General features: G+C 56.1%; 1 protein-coding gene across 5 annotated transcripts in view; it reads right to left on the reverse strand.

Moving 5' to 3' along the window:
- LOC132687632 (uncharacterized protein C17orf113) overlaps nt 1-20,631 on the reverse strand; it is a 49,969-nt gene that overhangs the window by 5,019 nt on the left and 24,319 nt on the right. For 3 of the 5 annotated variants that reach the window (XM_060646072.3, XM_060646071.3, XM_060646070.3), the window contains exons 3-4: nt 3,176-3,324; nt 1,212-1,322 (exon numbers count right to left, since the gene is read on the reverse strand). In XM_060646072.3, coding sequence (XP_060502055.1) covers nt 1,212-1,322; nt 3,176-3,324 — 260 coding nt within the window. Of the gene's footprint in view, nt 1-1,211; nt 1,323-3,175; nt 3,325-3,661; nt 6,219-7,498; nt 8,232-12,649; nt 13,049-15,912; nt 15,993-20,631 lie in introns of those variants that run through there. The other 2 variants (XM_081791305.1, XM_060646068.3) reach the window with 2 other exon arrangements.

Consider the following 20,631-nt stretch of genomic DNA (forward strand, 5'->3'; position numbering starts at 1 on the left):
ACTTCAAATTCTGTCTCAGCCACTTGATGAGCTGTGCATCCCTGGGCAAATCGCCTCACTTCTCTGAGCCTCATTTTGCTGACTTGTAAACTTTGTGATGACAATACTGACCTTGAAGGGTTGTGAGAATTAAAAAGAGAACATGAATGACAGGGGCCTAGTACATACGGCACGTGCTCAACGATATTAGTTACCAGGTTCATAAATGCACAAATGGAAAAAATAGAGCAGTCCTCATGCTTCGGGTATGTGCACCCCAGAACATTCATCTCTTTGTTCAGTTTTTCAGCAAATAGTTGTTGAGCATTCGTTCTTTGCCAGGCTCTGTGCCAGGAGCCCAGCATGGAGAAGACATGGTCCTTCCCTCAGAGCGAGGTCTTTCTGTCCATCAATTTATAAGGTTCATATAACCTGAAAGCCTGGAGGAAACCCCTGAATCTGGCCTGTTCGTGTCCTCCCCCCTTCACCTAGGGGTCCCTGCTTGTTGCTCCCGAGTATAGGAAAGACAGGCCCCCATGGCCCCTCCCTAGACCCTTTCACCAGAGCAGATCTCTCCAAGCCCCACAGTTGTCCAGATAGAAGGTAAATCTTCCCTGGGAGGCCAGAATGAGGCTTCTCTACTATCTAGGGGAGGCTGTGGTGGAAAGTATGTGGGCCTTGGGGTCAGCCAGGCCTGGGCTCAAATCTCAGCTCTGCTACTCACCAGCTGTGTGACCTCGGACAAGTCACTTAACGTCTCTGAGGCTCATTTTCCTCATCTGAAAAGTGGGGATGATAACAGGGCCTCTATCCATTTAACAAGGTGTCATGAGAACTAATTAAGATGATGGGCATGAAAACGTTCAACACGTTAACTGTCAGATGCTTTAAGAACTCAGCTCCAGACTAGGAGCTGATGGTGTCCCTTGGGACCCAGAGCAGGAAAGGTCAGTCTTCTCTCTTGCAGAAGGATCCAGGACACAGGAGAGAAGCGGGAGGGAAATGGAGTCCCAGGACCACTAGAGAGGGAGGGAAGAGGCAGAGGAATTTGGGGAGAGGAGAGGGTGGGATGGGTAAAGGACCAGGAGTGCCTTTTCTGCACCCAGGGACAGAAAATATGGACCCCAGTCCCTTTGCCGGCCTTATTCCTCCAGGAAAGACCCCGGAAGCCACTGTCCAGCCCCCTCCCTGCCCAGCCTCCTCCCCAATCTGTTTCCACTACTCCCTCTCACCGCTGAGTTGAACCTCAGGTGACAGATGTTACAGGAAATGAAGAGCTTCTTCTTCAGAGGGGAGGGGACCCCAAACGTGTGGCTGATGACAGCTTTCTGGATTGGGTCCATCTGTGAAGGGGGTGGGAGGGCACAATAACTCTGGGGTCGGATTGGTGGGGGGAGGGGGCAGTGCAAAATGCCAAAAACTAGAGACTATTGGGGAGGGCAGGAATCAGGCCGTAGGAAGAACTTTCCCATCCTTGTGGATAGGAGACACACAAACAATCTCTTCCCCGGGTTTCTGCTTGGAGGCAGTGGGATGGCCAGGGTGGCCTCCATGATCGGGAGAAACAGAACCATGTCCTGGTGATCACCTTGGCATCTCTTGCAGCCCCTCTGGTCTCTGGTTTGTTGTTGTTGTTGTTTTCCTCATTCACAAGAATCACAACTATTGGGACAGAGTTAGAGGCAGGGAGAAGCAGGGAAGGGACAAAGGGTCTTCTGTTGGAAATCCTGTCCCACAACCCAGCTTTGCGCTGGGCCCATGGGCTGGGACAGAGAAGGCTGATCTCATCAGCTCTGCCACTGTCACAGGGCCTGAGAAGGGGAGTGAGAGCAGGGCTGGGGCAGGTGGGGGGCCGGGAAAGGACAGGCGGCAGCACATGGAGGCCAGAAGTTTCCCCGAGCAGCAGGATCATTTCTTTGGAACATTAATTTATGCGGTTTCTTTTTCCCTTTTCCTTATTTTAACTATTTTTTTTTCTCTTCTATCAAACCAAGCCTTCCTGTTCCCTTTTCTCAGGGCCTGGCTTGTTGGACCAACAGCAGAAGTGGTCTCAGCTTGCTTATCAAGAGGAACTTTCTCAACCTTCCTAAGAGAAGAGAACAGAGGCTTTGAGAAAAAAGCATGCCTTCAGAAACTTTCCTGGGAACAGAAAGAGGTTCTAACCCTCACCTAACAGCACCGAGGGCTGGGGGCAGGCAGAGGACAGGAGAATGGCCAGCAGGGCCCCCAGCGAGAAGGGCGACAGAAGCTTTACCCACTCCCAAGGGACTGTGTGCATGAACAGTGAGTGTGTCAGCAAGTGACAGAGAGGACTGAAGAACAGGGGACCCTCCCCAAAGGACTCAGGCTCCTTCAGATCTCTGTGTGACCTTGGAGGTTGGAAAGGGGCTCCAAAGGGTGACTGAGACTGAATTTCCCGCCATCTTGTCAGGTAGGGTGGGCTCCTTGATGATTACATTTGATTTTCCAGAATTAAAGAAAGCAGGGAGTTACTCCTTATCACTCATGGAGTGAAGTAAAATTCATGCTCCCTACACTTTCATTCACACACATGCACACATGGAAATACACAGACTGGTATACACACACATAGCACATAAGCCTACAGGCAGTTACAAATCACAGAGCCATGCAGAAAGATACACACTCACATGCATACGAATGGCACACTTGCATAGACACACAATTACCCAAACCACACAAACACACACACACTCAGAGGTCACACATATCAAACACATACAGAGTTGACACAAAGACACAAAAATATCTCTCAGATACACAGGCATACATGTTAATTACATACAAGGACCCAGGCACAAAGAGATGTTTACAAACACACACACACACATTCACAACCACAAGGAACACACAAAGACCCACAGACACATAAACTAAAATAGAAGGGCATACCCCAAATGCACACAGACGTACACAGATCACCCATAGATGTCCCTATACAAAAATTCAAGTAAAACCTACAGACGACAGGCCCAGCAGGTGTTACTGGAACCATCCTCATTCCCTGGCCTAAGGAAAAGCTGGGCCGGGGGTCCCCGTTTGGGGGGCACCTAGTCACTCTTGGGGATGTTGTTTCTACTTATACCCAGCTTCTGAGAGCCAGCCCCTCTGAGCCCACCTTCCCTGCCCACCCCAAGCTTGGCCGCATGCCCCCACCCGCCAGCCGAGCCCGTACCGTGCTGAAGTTGGGGGTGAGACTGAGCGGGGTGGCGCCATTGAAGTGGAAGGCGAGCAAGTGCTTGAAGTCCAGCGGGGGCTGCAGAGGCCTGGCAGGCAGGGGCAGGGAGGCCAGCAGGGGGCTGGGGGCGCTGGAGGCCGGGCCTGCTGCAGGAGGAAGAAGGGCAGGGTCTGAAATGGGGAGCCATGGGGCTCACATCTACCTCCACAGCCAGAAAAAGAGGCTGATGGGCTTCTCCGGTGTGGAGCTGGGGCAGAAACTCCTGTCTCCCTCTTCACAAAGTAGCACTGGCTAACCCCAGGGCAATTACCGCCCATTTCTGTGCCTCTCCTCTCCACAACCAGGGGAGCAGAAGCCCACAGTTTGTGGTTCCCAGTCCAGGAGGATGCCCCTCCCATCCCCTATAGAGGTAGCAGAAGTACCCCAATGAATCCCAGGCCAGAGGAGTCCTGACACACACACAGCACCATGGAGACTGCGAGATGCACTGGGTTTCCAGTTTATTGCAAGTTAAACCCAAACCCCTCTCACTAATGCCCACACAGTCACAGCAAGGCTGACAGAGGGGATGGGAAACCCACTGGAATCTGAAGGGATGTGTCCTCCTCCCCCTCCCTCCCGCCCCCCCCCCCCCCCAGCTCTGGTGAGGCCCCAACTCCTTCTCCCGGGAGGCAAAAAGCCCTCCAGCTCCTGGGTGTGGCCCGAGGCTGGTCCTCAGAGTTGGCCCTTCCAGCCCTGTGGTTTTACAGTCTTTGGTCTTAAAGGTCTGAGGCAAGGGCGGGGGAAGGCTCAGAACTTTGGGGAGCAACCAGACTTTGAGGAAGAAAAACATTAGAAATAAATGCAGTCCGTTGAAACTTTTCTGGACTCTGTCATTGCAAAGCCGGAAGAAGTCCTTTTCGATTTTTTGTGTGTTAACGATATGCAAGATAGGATAGATTTATTTTACATTTGTAGATGTGTATATCTATATACACAGCCACATACAGGCAGCCTACCGGTGGGTGGGGGAGGTAGGGCACCACCCCCACCTCCCTTGAACTGGTAGCTTGTGCACAGAGAGGGTGCTGTGCTGTGTCGACACCAAGGAAGTCATCTGCCGTCTAGTCCTATCTGAAGAGAAGAGATGCTGCCAGGCGGGGAGCTAACAGCCAAGGACCCATTCCTCTTTCCCTCAATCCCTCAGACCCAGTCTTCCTTTCTCCCTCCAACCAAGACTCCTCAGCTTTTCTATGGCCCAAACCTGGGCTGGGTCCAGAGGGAAAATGGTGAGCTACTCCTCCCCAAACTCTGGCAAGGGCAGGAGTGATACTGAGGGTGTCCCCAAACCCAGCATCTCCATGGGCTTGCCCAGGACCCCCTCCACACAGCCCTTCCTCCACAGCCCACGGGGCTGGGTTAGTACTCAGCGTGGAGCGGAGGAAGCACGGGGCAGGTGGTTGGAAGGCCACAGTTAGGGGGTCAGCTTGGGTGCAGCACGGTCACCTAGAGTCTGTCTTGGCCCCTAGAGTGCTCAGGGCCCCAGGCTGTCTGGGCGGAGGGAAGGGGGCCGCCCTCACGTGAGCTGTGACCCCAGGAGCCCCTCCGCCCACCCACTCTCCAAGAACTCCACGGCGAGTGCAAAGTCAAACTCGTGCAGCGGAGGCCCATCCACGGCGATCTTCACCGCCGGGCCGCCCCGGCCTTCCCCTGCCCCGCTCTGCCCCCACCACCGCAGCTCCCGGCTGCGGCCCACCTTGTCCAGGAGGCTGGCGCCCGCGGGCAGCGCCAAGGCCAGGGCGGCAAGGGCGGCGAAGTCCGGGAAGAGCTCGTGCAGCTCGGAGCGTGCGCAGGCCAGCTTGGCGCACAAGGCCCGCGGGCCCAGCCGCCCGAGGCTGCACACCACGCGCTTGAAGAGCGCGAAGTCGCCCAGCGCCCTCTGGCGCACCACGGCGGGGGCGAAGGCGCGCAGCAGCACCCGCAGTGCCCCCTCGCCGTGCGCGCCCAGCTCCTCGGGTGCCTGCGGGTAGCCGCGCGAGTCGAAGATCGCCGCGAAGGCGGCCACGGCGTCCAGCGAGGGCCCGGGGTAGGAGTCCCGCAGCCCCCGCCGCATGGAGTCTAGGAAGGCCCCCCGCAGCCGCTGCAAGCCCCGCACCGCAGCCTCGGAGTAGCCGACCAGCTCCACGCCGCGGTAGGTGCAGCGCCCACCGCCCAAGTCAGAGCTGGAGGACGCCAGCTCCTGCAGGAAGCCCTGGAGGCGCGCCCCACCCGAGCTGCGCAGGGCTTGGAGGGAGGCTGCGGCTGCCATCACCAGGGGTTGCAACAAGGCCAAGTCCGGCTCTTCAGGCTGCAGGACAAGGGTGAGCTTCTGCATGGATGGCAGAGTGTCCAGCAGCAGGTGGGTGAAGGCCACGAAGGTGAACTGGCGCAGGGCGAGGGCCAGTGCCCTGGCTGTAGGGGAGGCTGGAGCAGAGGCCTCCAGTGTGGGCACCAGGCAAGGCCAAGCCTCAGCCACTGCTTCCACGATAGGCAGCAAGGAGGCCCAGGGCACTGGCCGCGGTCCTGCCAAGTCAATAGCTGCAAGGTCCAGTGCTGCCCGCAGCTCAGGGACCATGTGAGAACTGGGGCCACCGTGGAGGCGGAATAGGGCATCCAGCACACTTTCATATTCGCTTAGGTAGGCAGGGGGCTCGGGATCTGTCCGGCCAGGGAGGCAGTGTAGTTCGGTGAGCAGCGGGCAGGCGGCCCGGAGTTGTGGGCCCACACGCCCAAGGCGGTCACTGGGGAGGCTCGAGCTGAGCCAGGCCAGCTTGGGTGCAGACACGCCGAAGGCCTGCAGGATGTCCAGGAGTTGGCCAGCGGTGGCCTCACCCTCCTGTAGCTCCACACTGCCCAGGAAGGTGGTAGCAGGCTGGCCATCACAGGGGGACACTGAAGTGGCAAACAAGGCCAGACTGTGGGACTCGGGCCAGTCCCTGGTCTCGTCCAACACCAGCCCCACATATGGGGATGCCTTCAGGCGCTGGCAGGCCTCTGTGTGCAAGACACTGGCAATGGCCACCTGGGACAGCCAGGGAGAGAAAGGAAGGGACAGAGTTAGGCTCCTCCTGCAAGGGGGAGGCAGCAGTACTGGGGAAAGAAAGGGCACAGACCTTGGGGGCAGACAGACCAATCCTAGCTTTGCATCTTACTGGCTGTGTGATCTTGGGCAAGTTATTTCACCTCTCTGAGCCTCAGTTTCCTCAGTTCTGAAATCAGGCCACTGCCTGCCTCTAAGCTCTTAAAAGGTTGCTATCAATTGGGGCACCTGGGTGGCTCAGTCAGTTAGGCGTCCGACTTTGGCTCAGGCCATGATCTCCTGGTTTGCCAGTTCGAACCCCGCATCAGGTTCTGTGCTGATAGCTCAGAGCCTGGAGCCTACTCCAGATTCTGTGTCTCCCACTCTCTCCGCCCCTCCCCTGCTCATGCTCTCTCTCTCCCTCAAAAATGAATAATTTAAAAAAAAGGGTTGTCGGCAATTACAAATGTTGCTGTGCTTGTAAGTGTAAAAATGCTTTAGGAACCATAAAGATTCCATAGCATTTTATGTGTGCTTTTATGGCATTGCCCTAGTCCGCCTTATTCCTGGGAGTCTCCCTCTACTCTGCTGCTCAGGGATTAACTGATAGAGATGTTCCCTCCCAGTTACATAGAACCCCAACTGTGTGCTCCGTTTGTCTGTCTGTCATCGATCACTCTGTAGGATGAGATCGAACTCTCCCACCCTCACCCCAGCCCCTAGGACTCACACAACTGGTACCTAGGACAGAGCTGCAGCTTGCATGCCCCCTGGGGCCACATGGGCGGTACTGGGCTTGAAGTGGGCCAGGGATACACCAAAGGGAATGGAGAAGCCCCGGGTCTGCTCTTCATGCCCTGAGAGCATAGGGACCTAGCTTTTCAGAAGTCACAAATCCACATTTTTATGTGTAATCTCTCACTTTTTCTTTTTTTTTTTTTAACTTGGAAATTAACTTAGGTTTTCCAAAAGCACTGTGAAAATCAACAAAATGTATCTGTGGGCCGATCGAGGCTCCAGGCTTGCAACCTCTGGCCTAGATAGTGAGGGAAAACCTCTGTGCCCCTGAGGACAGGGCCTGGTCTGGCCTCTTCCAAGCTGTGCCCCCAGCAGCTGGCCCAGGGCCTGGCACATGATACGCCTCAGTGAAAGGTTCTGCTGGGTGAAGGTATGAATGAAGCGTTCTGGCTGTTGCCCGGGGGCCTGGCATGCTGGCGCTGTGCCCAGACAGCTCCATGTCCTCCCTCCTCGAGCCCTCCCCCACACCTCTGGCTGCCACCCACCTGCATGTCCCTCACCCTCCTGGGGCTGTAGTAATCGCCATGCTCCGTGCCCAGCAGCGCCTGGCACAGGTTGAACCTCTGCAGCTCAAGCAGGGCAGAGCAGCGGTCATCGGGCACGTCCTCCTTGGCCATGCAGTACACCGTGGTCAGCACCGCCACTTTGGCCGGGTCCACCTCCACCTTGACGCCCGTGGAGGTGGGGGTGGTGACCAGGTCTGGGTAGGCCCCTCCTCCCTCAGCTTGGCCCTCAAAAGTGGGCTGGCCCCGGTTGACAGCCAGAGCCTGGCGGTGGGCCCCCGAGGTCACGTGGCGCAGCAGGGCGTGGCGCTGGAAGTTGTCGGTGCCCACGGTGAAGGCGTTCTCGGCTTTGCCGTGCTTGTTCCGCACCAGGGCCTGGCGGCACTCGAGACAAAACATCAGCTTCCGCTCGTAGTCGAAGTCCAGCCAGGGGAACTCCTCTTTCCAGTGCTCATTAAAGTAACGCTTGCATTTTTTGTTGGAGTTGGAGGCCTCTCCGGCTGGTTTCTTCCCCGGGGGTACCATTCCTGCTCAAGGGGCAGGGCACCCCCGACCCCACCCAAATGCTCTGGTCCCCCAGGCTCCCCCCACACACGGCAGCACCTCCCTTGACAATGGAAATTGTGGGGGGAGGAGGGGAGCAGCGCGCCAGGCTAATGGGGACCATCCATCTAACTTAGCTGGGAACGGTTATTCCCGCTCTGCCGGTGGGAGACTGGAGATGAAAGAGACAAGGGAGAGGCGTTAGGGGGTCCGCGGTGGGTTCATGCTGCCCACAGAGCACTCCCCAGCTGACGGGTGGACTGCACCTAGTGGGGAAGGGCTATTGGGAATGGGTGGGGTCATGCAAAGGGCCATAGAATGTTATCCAAAGTGGGGGAGGTTTGGGGGTCCCCAGCCCACTCTGAGTGTCTCCCTCCATCCAGGACAAGGCACTAACTTTGACTGCTGGAACATGTCAGAACTCAGCTCTGAAAAGATTGGCATCATCTATGCAACCACATTTTATAGGTGAGGGCACTGAGTCCAGGTGACAGCGGTTCTCAGGGCCCATGAATAATTCGTGACTGAGCCAGGACTCAAACTCAGACCTTGACTCCTCACTCAAGAGGATGGCCAGTCTCTCTGGTCCACCATCGCTTATTTCATCAGAATGAAGTTAGCACAAAGCTGAGCTCCCGGAGTCACAGCACCAAGGAATGTCCTTTGTTTTCACTGGACCTCCCTTCCCTGAACGTGCACATGGGCGCACTCACACTTACACACACTCCCTGATAGTGGGGTTCTGGGAAGGGAAGCCCAGAAGTGGGGGCCAGACCCCAGACCAAAGGAGCTAGCTGCTTGCCTGTACCTCGCTCATGCTTCCACCGCCCCAGGCACGATGACAGGTGAGCCGTTCAGGACCAGAAGGCCACGTCCAGCCAGCGGCCAAAACCAGCCAACTTCCTAACTGTCCTTCGACCCTGTCCCCACCTCTCCATGCCTACTAATAACAACAGCAGTAACTACCATTTGTCAGATGTGAACTTCATCGGGCCTTGTGCTAAGGACTTTACAGTGACTCCATGAGAAAGCCAAGATTCCTCTTTCAAGTACTCTGAGGGTGGTATCATCCTCATTTTGAAGAGGAGGAAACCGAGGCTGGGGACTTCAGGTGATTTGCCCAGAGTTCCACGAGCAGTAAGTTAGAGTAAGGCTGAGGCAGAGTTAGAATCTAAGCCCTCCTTATAAAAACAGGGAGGGGGACAAAACAGAAGAGACTCATAAATATGGAGAACAAACTGAGGGTTACTGGAGGGGTGGTGGGAGGGGGGATGGGCTAAATGGGTCAGGGGCACTAAGGAGTCTACTCCTGAAATCACTGTTGCACTAGATGCTAATTTGGATGTACATTTTAAAAAATAAAAAATTAAATTAAAAAAAATAATAAAGTAACTCTAAAAGCAAACAAACAAACAAAAAGAATCTAAGTCCTCCTGACCCCAAAGGCCATGCTGAGACTCTGGTGTCATCTGCCTCCACCTCTGCAGGCATGCCCCCAGATTCGTCCCTTGCCCAGCAGCCAGAGGGCGAGCTCAGACACAGATCCCTCTCTCGCTTCCACCTCTTCAGTGGCGTCCTAAATGGTTGCCTGAGTCTACACACCTCACCATGAGCCAGCGGGGCCCTCCCCAGCCTCCCTCCGCTCCCGTCTGCTCGGCCAGCAGCTCCAAAGGCTTACCATTCCCCCCACACACCCAGCTGTTACTTTGCTCCTGCCTCCATCCTCTGTGCCTGGAGTTTCCTATCCCTCCCCATTCCCTGGCTAATCTCCATTCATTCCTGGAGAGCAGTTCTGCATCCCCTCTGCCACCCTGCCCTCCCCTGCCCCCAGCCGGGGCTGGTGCCTATCCTGTAGCTTCCCATAATTCTCTGCGCATGGGTCTTGGTGATACAATATGGTAAACTCAGGGACTCTCTGTGTATCTCTGCACTTGGTTCCCAGAAGGCTAAGATCACATTTGTTCAGTTTGGGATTCCTAAGTCCCTGGGCATGCACGGCTGGGCATCCAGATGCCTTTCAGCACAAGTTTGTTGTTTAAAAGACTAAAAGGATTTACTTGGGCCCTATGAAAGAACCTCATGTGTCTGAGGCTATGGGTTAGATGATTCTGGGCTCCAAGAAAGCGGTGACTGTCTTGTCCTCCAGATATACCCAGCACCCTGCAATGGAACCTAGCATTTAATGGGTAAGTACAAGGGCAGATGAGCAGAATCCCAGGGGTAGCCTGTTCAGTGCAAGGGAAGGTGCTCTCTGTTGCTACGTGTGGTGAAATTCATCAGTTCTCTCCCCCTAGACTGCTCACCCTACCCTCCTTGAAACATGCTTTTCTCTTGGCTCCCAAGACTCTATGTCCCCTGGGTTTCCTTTCCCCCATCGGCACTCCTCCACTTCTGATGACACTTCCTCCTCCTCTTCCTAACCTAAAACCATCCAAAAAGTTCAGAACCACCCTTGCCAGTCACCCTGAAATAAACAAGCCTAGCCTGAGCCATTCCTCTGGGCGCCATACCTCTCCATCAAACCACGTTCCTGGCTCGTCTAGATGGAATTGTCGATCTGTCCCTACAAATATGCTCCTCTCCCAGTCAGCCCAGCTCAGGAAATACCTGCTCTCCTACCCGGGTGCTGTGGCCAGAAACCTGCCCCTCCAGCCCCTGCTCTCTTCCACATCCTGGACCCAGTCTATCCACAGGTGCTGTCACTTCCACCTCCACAATCAGCTTCTCACTTGTCTCTTCTCTCCGCTGCCACCAGCCTCATCCAGGGTACCTGCATCTCCTGCCTGGACTACAGCAGTCACTTCCTGACGGCACTCTGGGTTTCCACCCACTCTTAACCCTCTCTGAGCCACCTGGACCTATAGCAGCTGGAGGGGGCTTTTTAAAACATACTGCCTAAAACCCCTCTATGACCTCTTGCTCTCTGAGGCCAATGCCAGGATCCCTTTCGAGGTCTGCCAAATGTCCAGGCATTGCTGACCTCTCTTGTGGCCACTTGTGCCTCTCTTCCCTTCCAGCTACATCCCTCAGTTCCTCCAGAGTGCCAGGTTCCCATCCCCAGGGCTTTTGCGCATGCTGTACCTTCTTCCAGAATGTTTCTATCCTCCCTTCTCAATACTTTGCCTGTTTCACTTCCTCTCTGGTCTTAGTTTAGTTGTCGCCTCTTCCCAGGAGACTTCTCTCTCCCTTTCCAGGAGGTCCCCTTCTTTTCTGTTGCTGTTTCCTGTTTGTTTCCTCTATTGTACTCCCCACAGTTTACAAATCTGCTCATTTTCTCTGCATTTCTGTTGCTTGGCATCCTCCCCCCACCCCCACCCTCTGTCTCCCTCTCTCTCAAGAAAGCAGGCTTCCTGAGGGCAGGAAACATAACCAACTTGTTCACATCTGGACCCCAGAGAAGGGAGCACTGCCTGGCACCCAGCAGGTGCTCCACAAAATTTCGGGAGTGAATGAGTAAGGAAGCACCAGCTTTCGGGCAGAGAGAACAATGGAGTGAAGCCTTGGGTACCTCTTGGGTGGCTAAAACAGCTGCCTTTGACCTCTCTTCCTCCTAAGATCCCATGATTCTGTGTGACCCTATCCAGCCTACCACCCAAGGGATCTTAGAATGGGGAAGAGGTACAAGTCCAAGGTGGTACCCTTCCAAAGTTTGTCAAGTCCCTTCCATATACCTAGAAACTGGCTATCCTGTCCCATTCTGCAGAGGGATAAAGTTACTAGGGGACCTGGGATGTTTTTGATAAAGGAACAAAAGATTGGTAGGGAGGAAGCATGGGAAGATGGATTCCGAAACTGCTCTGTCAGATATGGTAGCAATAGTCACATGTGGCTGTTCATCAGAATTAGATAAACATTTTAGAATTCAATTCCTCACTCTCACTAGCCACATTTCAAGTTCTCAATAGCCACACGTGGCTACTGGCTATCGTATTAAATGGCCCAGACAGAGAACATTTACTTCATCCCAGAAAGTTCTACTGGACAGTGCTGCTCCAGAGCAACCCAGCCAAAGCATTGGCATTCCCCTCCCTACCTCAACCTGAAGGAACCAGGCTGGATGGGGTGGAGTGTAAATCAAATGTGACTATGTGACCAAAGCTGACCAGGGGTGTGCACCTGTCAGACCCAGGTCCCTCACACCTCTCTCTCCACGCCCTGGCCACCTGGACCTGAGCTGGCACAACTTGTGGGGCCCCTGGGGTGACTATGTGTTGTTCTGCAGTCCCCATTCCACCCTGACAGGTCAGCCTCAAACACGGTGCTCACCTGGCCCCAGGATGGCAGTCCCCAGCCTCCTCCCTAGTCCCCTCTGGGCCCCTTCCCTTCGGGAGCCCCTAGGAAGGTCCACGCTCAAGGCGGAGGACAGGCGAGGTAGGGGCTCTCTGCTCGCCCTGGGCCGGACACGGAGGGCTGGGGAACTTCCTCTGGGGGGCGCGTGGTGGGGGAGTTCCCCTCCCCCCCCCCCGCCTCCCCCCCCCCCCCCCGCTGCCCCGCCCGCAGGGCCCCCACCCGTCTCCCGCCCCCTGCCGCGAAGCTCCTGGAGGGGGCGCCCCGCCCGGCCCGGCCACCGTGCCCGCCGCACACACTCACGGAGACTCGGGAGCCACCATCTTGCGCGGTGGACGCTCTGGCCGCGGTCTCCTTGGGCTCCACTGAGCGACAGCAGCCACTAGCGGTAACCGGGGCGAAGAGGCGCCAGCAGCCGGGGAGGGCCGGGGTGGCGGGCCGGGTGGCGGCGCCCCGGGGCTCACCTGCCCCGGCTGTCGCCCAGCGCACGCTCGACCTCCTCCGCTGCGGGCGCTGCAGCCGGAGCGACGGAGGCGAGACCTCAGGAAAGGTGTCCCGCCAGCGGGAGGGACAGAGTCATTCATTCATCACGTGCACCGGTCAGTTCTTAGAGGAGCTCACAGGCGAGAGCCAAACAGGGCGCTAGGGAGGCACCAGCAAAATGCTTTGGGATCACACAGGAGCGCGTGGAAAGCCGTAGGTCTGCGGGGGAGAGTCTATCAGGTTTCACTGCAGGAAAAGTGAAGTTTCACCGGGACAGGGGCATCCCAGGCAGTGGGTGGGCCTGGCCCAAGCTGAAAGTGCAGGGCAGGTTCACGAAGTCAGGGCAGAGTGGACGTATGGAGGGGAGGGGGCGGTGCCTGCGGCTGGAAGGCTCTGCAGTGAATACTGGGGATTTTGACCTTCAGGCCTCGTGGGGAACCTCCGGAGGTGTTGGAGCTGGGAGCTCAATCTTTAATCTAATGAGTTATTTGTAATGGGGATGCCAGAAGGGGAGGGCTGGTGGAGAGAGGAGGGGCCTCTTCCTAGAATTCTCAGACGCACAGAAGCCCCTCACCCTTATGTGGGTTCCCAGGGGAGGGGAGGAGAAGGTGGAGGAATGTGGAATTGTGGCAGACCACCCCTCCCAGACCTGCAGTCCAGAGGCCTGCACTGGAGTTCCAGAGACATTGAACTCTGAGGCCTTGGGCTGTACACTTAGTCTATGAGCCTGTTTCCTCATCTGTGAAGTGGGAATCATGGCTGGGTGAGGAGGAAAGGGCAGGACAGGAATGGGTCTGAGGAACAAAGGAACTAGGTGTGGAGGCGATTTGAAGAAGGGGTGCCAGGGCACTTGGTGATTTAGTCTCTCCCTCCAGTCAACACAGTCACCCAGAAATGCCTTCCGGCCCCTCCTCCCAACTGGGTACACTTTTCTCCCACACAAGGCCTAGGACACACGTTGATTTGAGGTCAGGACCTCTCCGGTGGCGTCTGGGTACTCCCCCAGCACTCTTCCCACATCGCTCCTCTGTGCCACCCACCGTCTGCTGCTGACATTCACAGTGAACCCTGGCCCCCAGGGCCGCTGGGATGATGCATGAGTCATGTCACATGCACACACACGTGACCGCCTGGCTGTGGGTACGCTCAAATGAAGGGAGACACTGCAGACCCCAAGCCTGCCCCAGGATAGCACCACACAGCCTGGCACCCACGATAGGGTCAGATATATGTGTGCGAGGGGGAGGGGAGGTCGTCTGTGATGGTCTTTTGCAGCAGAACACCCTCGCTAAGCCCCTCTCCTCCCAACCCTAGCCAGAGGTCCACGGCTGGGACCCACGGCTCATTGGACGGCTGCCTCAAGAGGGTGGGTTATTGCTCTGGTCAAATACAAACAAACTGAGTGGAAGAGAAGAGGCCACCCCTAGGGGTCCCCCTGAGGCCGAGGCAGAGGCACAGAGCAGGTGTCTTATGAAATAACATCACTCTGGCTGCCACCCAAGGGAGAAGGTCTGGGCAAACCACATCCTGCTGTTTTGCCATCACTTGGAAAGATACACAGAAGAGCACAGGGACTCACACCCTGAGATCCGTGGGCGCCCACAGAGATGGCAATAGGCACAAACACCACGCACACACTTACACACATCTCCTCGTGATGAGTCCATCTTGGCACACTGAGGTGTGCCCGTACAGAGGTGGCACCACGCAGAGATGGCCAGATACCCATGCTGGCTGGGGGCAAAGGCGGACCCAGAGGCCACGCACAAGCATGCACGTACACAGACAGGCAAGATCAACAAAGACACACTCAGACCGCATATACCCAGAGAGACAGACATACGAGGACACCCAGACCCCTACTAAGGGATATGCACATACTACGAAACCACAGGCAGGCAGCGGCAGGTATCATTACAAAGAGATACGTATATACGAAGATCCATATACAGACACATTTACCCAGAGGTAGGTGCCTGGCGCACACCCTCCCTTACAAAATTAAATGCATCAGACATGGACACAAGCTCATGTAGCCAAACTCAGATTCTCTCTCTCTCGCCTCACCACAATTCATAGGGGCAGATGAGAGGGTCCTCCCTGAGGCGGTACACACACACACACACCATCAAATAGTGAAGCTACCCTTCCTATCATAGATGAAACCAAAAACTCTGTGAAGAAAATGGGAGGGAGAGAGAGTCAAAGGCAGGGAAGGGGGGGAGGGGAGGGAGGGTTGATCCAACATCTCCTGCCTGCCCACTCCCCTGTAGGCTTAGGATTCCCACCCCAGCCACATTCTCTAGAGCCCCCAGCCACTTCCGGGTCACCCAGCACCTGGGATGGGACGTGTTGATGTTCCAGACTTTCCCCTCTCCCCAGGCTGGAGGAAGACCCCAAGACCAGTCACAAGAGCTCTGCCCCAGCCCCACAGCCTCCAGCCCTTGCCCCCATGGAAGGGGTTCCCCAAAATACCCCTTAAAACATACTGGCTGCCTCCCTCAGTGTGCCAGACAACCCCTGTGTGGAGAGGTGAGCTAGGAGACCATAGATAAAGGTGGGGGGCAGCACAGTGACCCCAGCATGGTGGCTGGACCTCATTTAGGAGCCACTCAGATTTCTGCCTGTCTCTCTGTCCACTTCTCTCTCTCTGCTGAATTAATAACTCTCTTTTCAACACCCCTCCCCACCCCCAGCACACACACAACCCTCCTTGGAGGCCCCTGGCAGCCCCTTGGAGGCAGCAGAAGGTATGATTTGATACAAGAAACCTCTGGCACAGGCTCCCTGAACATGCATCTGCCCCAAAGTGTCGCTCACCTCCCTCCTGCAGGGTGCACCTCCAGTTTCCGAGCTGGCCCTGCCCACCACCCCCACCCCTGCCCTTGTTCCCAGCCAGAATGCCCCCCACCCTCGGTCCAGCCCTGGACCTGGGAAAAGGTACCAAGAGTCAACCGGCTCCCAGAATCTTTCGACAGTCAACTTTTGGGGGCCAGCAGTAGCAGGAAGAGGATAGGGCAGATAGAGGAGAGACCCACCCTTGTCTGAGGCCCTCCCCACGCTCCGGCATCCTCAGCACTCACCCAAGAGCATTTTCTGCCTTCGGAGGCACCGCAGAGCGCGCCGTCTGAGGAGCAAATGAAACCAGCCAGAGAGTGACAGAGGGAAGGGGTGGGGATGTGCGGGACAGGAGGGGAGGGCGGAGGGAGGGACTCCTGTTGCCGCTGGAAAGCAGTGGGTGCAGGGCCCTTTCTCCCTTTGCCTGGAAGGAGCTGCCTGTTCCCTAGTTTCTCCCATCCTGACCAGGGTGGAAAGCACAGGACACTTCCTGCCCCCACAGTGGGATATGGGGCAAATGTGGGGACAAGGGACAGAGTTGACACTGCCCATACAGCCCAGGAGATTCTGCCAGCCACTTCTCAGCCTGCCAGAAAGTTCTTGCTGGACTTTGAAGCCTTGCCTCAGGGCTTGCTGCTACAGGAGCCCCCATTCTCCTGTCCAGCCTCACTCATCCTCTCCCCACCGTCCCCTTACATTCTCCTCCTTTTGCTGAAGGGGAAACTGAGGCCCGATCTCATCCCAGAGCATTGGCCATGGAGGTGGGGGAAGGGAGCGCAGGCGGCTTGCCCCTCTTAGTCCAGTACCTGGACCATTGGACCTGCTCCCTGGGCAATGCCAGGTGGGGTAGGGCATGGTCATCTGATCAGCTAGAACTTCTGACACCCCTCCCCTGCCCATACCCTTCCCTACCCCTCAGTCTCTGTCTCTGCATTTGCTCCCTCCTCCCCCTCCTCTTCCTGACTGAGGGCCAGCTCTCTACTCACCTGAGCACCTGGTGGCTGGGAGGGGGCGGAATGGGGGAGAGAAGGCAGCCAACCCCACAGCTGGATCCAGTCTGGCATTCCAAGCCCAGTCCCAGCACTAGCCCCCCACCCCCTCAGCGTCCTGTCTCCGCCAGACAATAACCTGTAATCTCTGGAGCAGCCAGTACAGCCGGCAAAGGGTCTGGGGAGGGGTTGGCGGCAGCAGCTCCCGAAAACAGGTTTGTTAGGAAGAGGCTCTAGGGGGAAGGAGTTGCTTGTTTGGGGAGCGGAAGGAAACTCAAGCCCAGAGCTAATTAACCCACCCAGACACAGACAGAATCTTTGTCTTCTTGAGGGCAGGGATCTGAGCTAAGCCCCCTAATTCTCCAACCAGACAACCTTGCATTTCCTGGTGGTCCCTGGGGGGGGGGGGGGGAGGGAGGAAGTGTCCGATGGTCAGGTTCACACCTGGGGGAGGGGGATGTGATGGCTGTCCAGGGACAGCAAGGGGCACTTCTATCACCTGCCATTTAAGAAGAACAGCAGCAGGAGGTAGTGGTTAGACTGCAAGAAGAACTTCCCAGTGGCCTTGGGGGAGCACAGTTTCTCTGAAACATGTACCCAAAGGCCTCAGGATGGGTTGGGGGCACTGAGGAGGAATCGGCAGCCCAGGGAGATACTGAAGCGATGGGGGCACAGGCTGGAGGGCTTCCGGGGCTTCCTGATGGGACTGAAATTAATCCATCTGCGGGGAATGGGGGGTGCGGAGCTCATCAAGCCGGCGACTCAGGCGTGACCTGAGTTCAAGGTCTTTGATCTCTGAGACTCCGAATGCAGCAAGATGCTTGTGCAAAGAATCGGAGAAGAGATGGAAGGTCTGATTAGAGCAGGAGCTGGGGGAGGTCTCAGGGTGCAGGGCAGGGGACAGCCTCCGCCTGCCACTCTGATCCCTCCCTGCCCCCAAAGACACGCGTCTATGCCCTGAAATCCATTATAGTCTGAGTTCATCTCTTGTTCTCCTGTCCCCCTTAGTGTCTACCCTGCACTCCCCACTCAAGGCCCCCCTGGCCTGTCTGGAACTTAAGTGATTTCTGAAATCCCCTTCTCTCTGCTCTGGTGTCATATTGCAGTCCTCACGGTGGACCTGGGGGTGGGCCCTGAATTGTATGGCTGGGTCAGTCCTGCCAAGAGAAGGGAGGGATGGATTGGCCTTGGGAGGCTCCCCTCCCTTCCCCAGCTGGGCGAGGCCAAGGAGGAGTTGGCTGGCATCTCCCCATTTTTCAGTGGAGGATACCAAGGCACAGGGCAGAGGAGAGGCCACGGGTTTTAAGCACCGTGGAGTCATCTGGGAGCCAGTCCACCTTCTCTGGACATCCCTTCTCCTCATTCCTAAAATATTAAGGCCCAATATCTTTTGTTTTTACTTGTTTCTAATTTTTTTTAAATGTTTGTTTATTTTTGAGACAGAGACAAGAGCGTGAACAGGGGAGGGGCAGAGAGAGAGGGAGACACAGAATCTGAAACAGGCTCCAGGCTCTGAACTGTCAGCACAGAGCCCGACACGGGGCTCAAACCCACGAACTGAGATCATGACCTGAGCTGAAGTCGGACGCTTAACTGACTGAGCCACCCAGGTGCCCCTAGGCCCAATATCTTTTAATAAGTGCTGCTCTCCTCAGCAGCAAAGTGGGTGGGGTGGGTGGGTCAGACAGGCTAGGATCTGAACCCAGCTGGGTATGTTGCTTAAACACCCTAAGCTCCAATATCCAATGTAGAGTGAGGACTGGGGCACCTGGGTGGCTCAGTTGGTTGAGCGTCTGACCCTCGGTTTTGGCTCAGGTCATGATCCCAGGGTTGTAGGATCGAGCCCCGTGTCAGGCTCTGTGCTGAGCGTGGAGCCTGCTTAAGATTCTCTCTTCCTCTGCCCATCCCCTACTCGTGCTCTCTCTCAAATAAACAAACAGATAAATAAAGTGAGGGCTGAATGCCATCATCTACTCCTGGCTTGGCTGGGTGAGAAGGGAATGCCTTGCTGCACGTGGCAGTGCTTTCCAAACAGCTCAGGTCCTAAGTAGATGCTTACGTGTTCCCTGTGCCAGTCCAACATCCACACTAGAGGTTGGAGCTAAGAGGATTGAGCCGGCAACCCTTTCCGTGGATGTTCAGGAACCACCTAACATTGTTTAGAGGCGTGCGTGTGTGTGTGTGTGTGTGTGTGTGTGTGTGTGTGTGTGTGCGTGTGCGTGTGTGTGTGTGAGATGGTCAGTAGGGTCACTGAGTTCAGCCTTATTGGGGTGGAGGTGCCTGGTGCCCACACTCCCCACCCTGTGGGAGGCAGCACAAGGAGCTGGGGAGAGATGGCTCAAGACACATTCCTGAAGAATGAAAGGGCGCACTGTGTGGGAGACAGATGGGGCGGAGCATGGGCAGGGGAAGTTGCAGAGGTATCTGGAGAGGGGAATTGGGGGAGTGTGGGGTACCTGCCACTTCCTCATCCTGTGCCCTGTCCCAAGAGTTCTTGGCTCACCTAGGTGTGGCAGAGTCAGGAGGCCTCTGACCCAAGCATGGGGAAGGAGGCTCAGAGAGGGAAGAGTCCCTGCCTCCCCTTTGCAAGGATGGCCTCGGGCACATGAGCAGGAGAGGGTCCCTGCCTCGCTGCCTGTGACGGCCTGTCGCTGTGCAGGCCGCCAGCCCCACAGACCCCTAATCAAAGTGACAGCTCCAGGAGGCCTCCCAGAGCGGCTGTCCCACCCCCACACCTTCAGCATCCTGCCAGGGAAGCGTGGTCCTCCTGGCTGCCGCAGGTCTGAGACCTCACGTGTCTAGGAACAAAGCAGTGTGTTAAAGGCTCCTTATACTTTGCCTGGAGCCTCTTGAAAGTTGAGGTGTGACTCTTTTTCTGGAGCTGCACCCGAAGGGCTCTCTGCTCTGGCCCAGTCCCCGCCAAGGGCTGGGAAATGCCTTCCGCGTGCCTGAGGTCTTCTTACCCCCACCCCTCACTGCAGGGCAGTTGCTGGCATCCTTTTACGGGGGCCTGCCTCTCCCACCCCAGCCCTCAGAGAGACGAGGAGACAGGAGAGATCCACAGGAGTGGGTGGGTGTTGGGGGGTCACGGCCTGGAGTAGACTCAGAAACAATGAGGCCAATGGAGAGCAGGTTCTTGGCTGGAGCCCCTAAATTCCAGGGTTCCTGGAAATCCGAGGACCCTTCATCCCTGCCCGAGGCACGGCCATCCCTGTCGCATGCTCCCACAGTGCTGCTCACTCCCTCAACAAGACGGTTAGAAAGGTCTGGCCCCATGGCTGTCTCCCCCTCTAGACTGTGTGTGTGCCTGACCGTGTATGTTATCAACACATATGCAATCATAAAGATGCAAAGGGTTGGCAGGCACCAAGCACGTCTCTGTGCAGAGTCCCGGCACGGGCCAGCAGAGACAGATGACTGGAGGGACAGTGACTCACTTCTCCAAGCACCATATACCCACCTCTGTGAAGACTGTTATTATCTTGGACAAACTTGTCTGCGTGTGTATTCAGACAACTCTTTTTTGACAGGTAGGTATGCCACCTTTGAAAAATATGAATTCCCAGACACACACTGTATGTCCTCAATTACATGCAGAATCTAAAAAAGCGAGTCTTTAGACTGAATCCGGGTGGCTCAGTCAGTTAAGCATCTGAATCTTGATCTCGGGTCGGGTCATGATCTCACAGTTCGTGGGTTCGAGCCCTGCATCGGGCTCCATGCTGATAGCATGAAGCCTGCTTGGGATTCTTGCGCGCGCTCTCTCTCTCTCTCTCTCTCTCTCTCTGCCCTTCCCCTGTGCACCCTCTCTCTCTCTCTCAAAATAAATAAATTACTTTAAAAAATTAAAAAGCCAGTCTCATAGAATAGAAATTACAATGGTGGTTTCGAGGGGCTGGTGGGTCAGAAAAATGGGGAGATGTTGGGCAAAGGGTACAAATTCCCAGCTTTCAGATAAGATCTGGGGATCTAATG

This window comes from Panthera onca, chromosome E1 (assembly GCF_046562875.1).
Source record: "Panthera onca isolate mPanOnc1 chromosome E1, mPanOnc1 haplotype 2, whole genome shotgun sequence".
Classification (NCBI taxonomy): Eukaryota; Metazoa; Chordata; class Mammalia; order Carnivora; family Felidae; genus Panthera; species Panthera onca.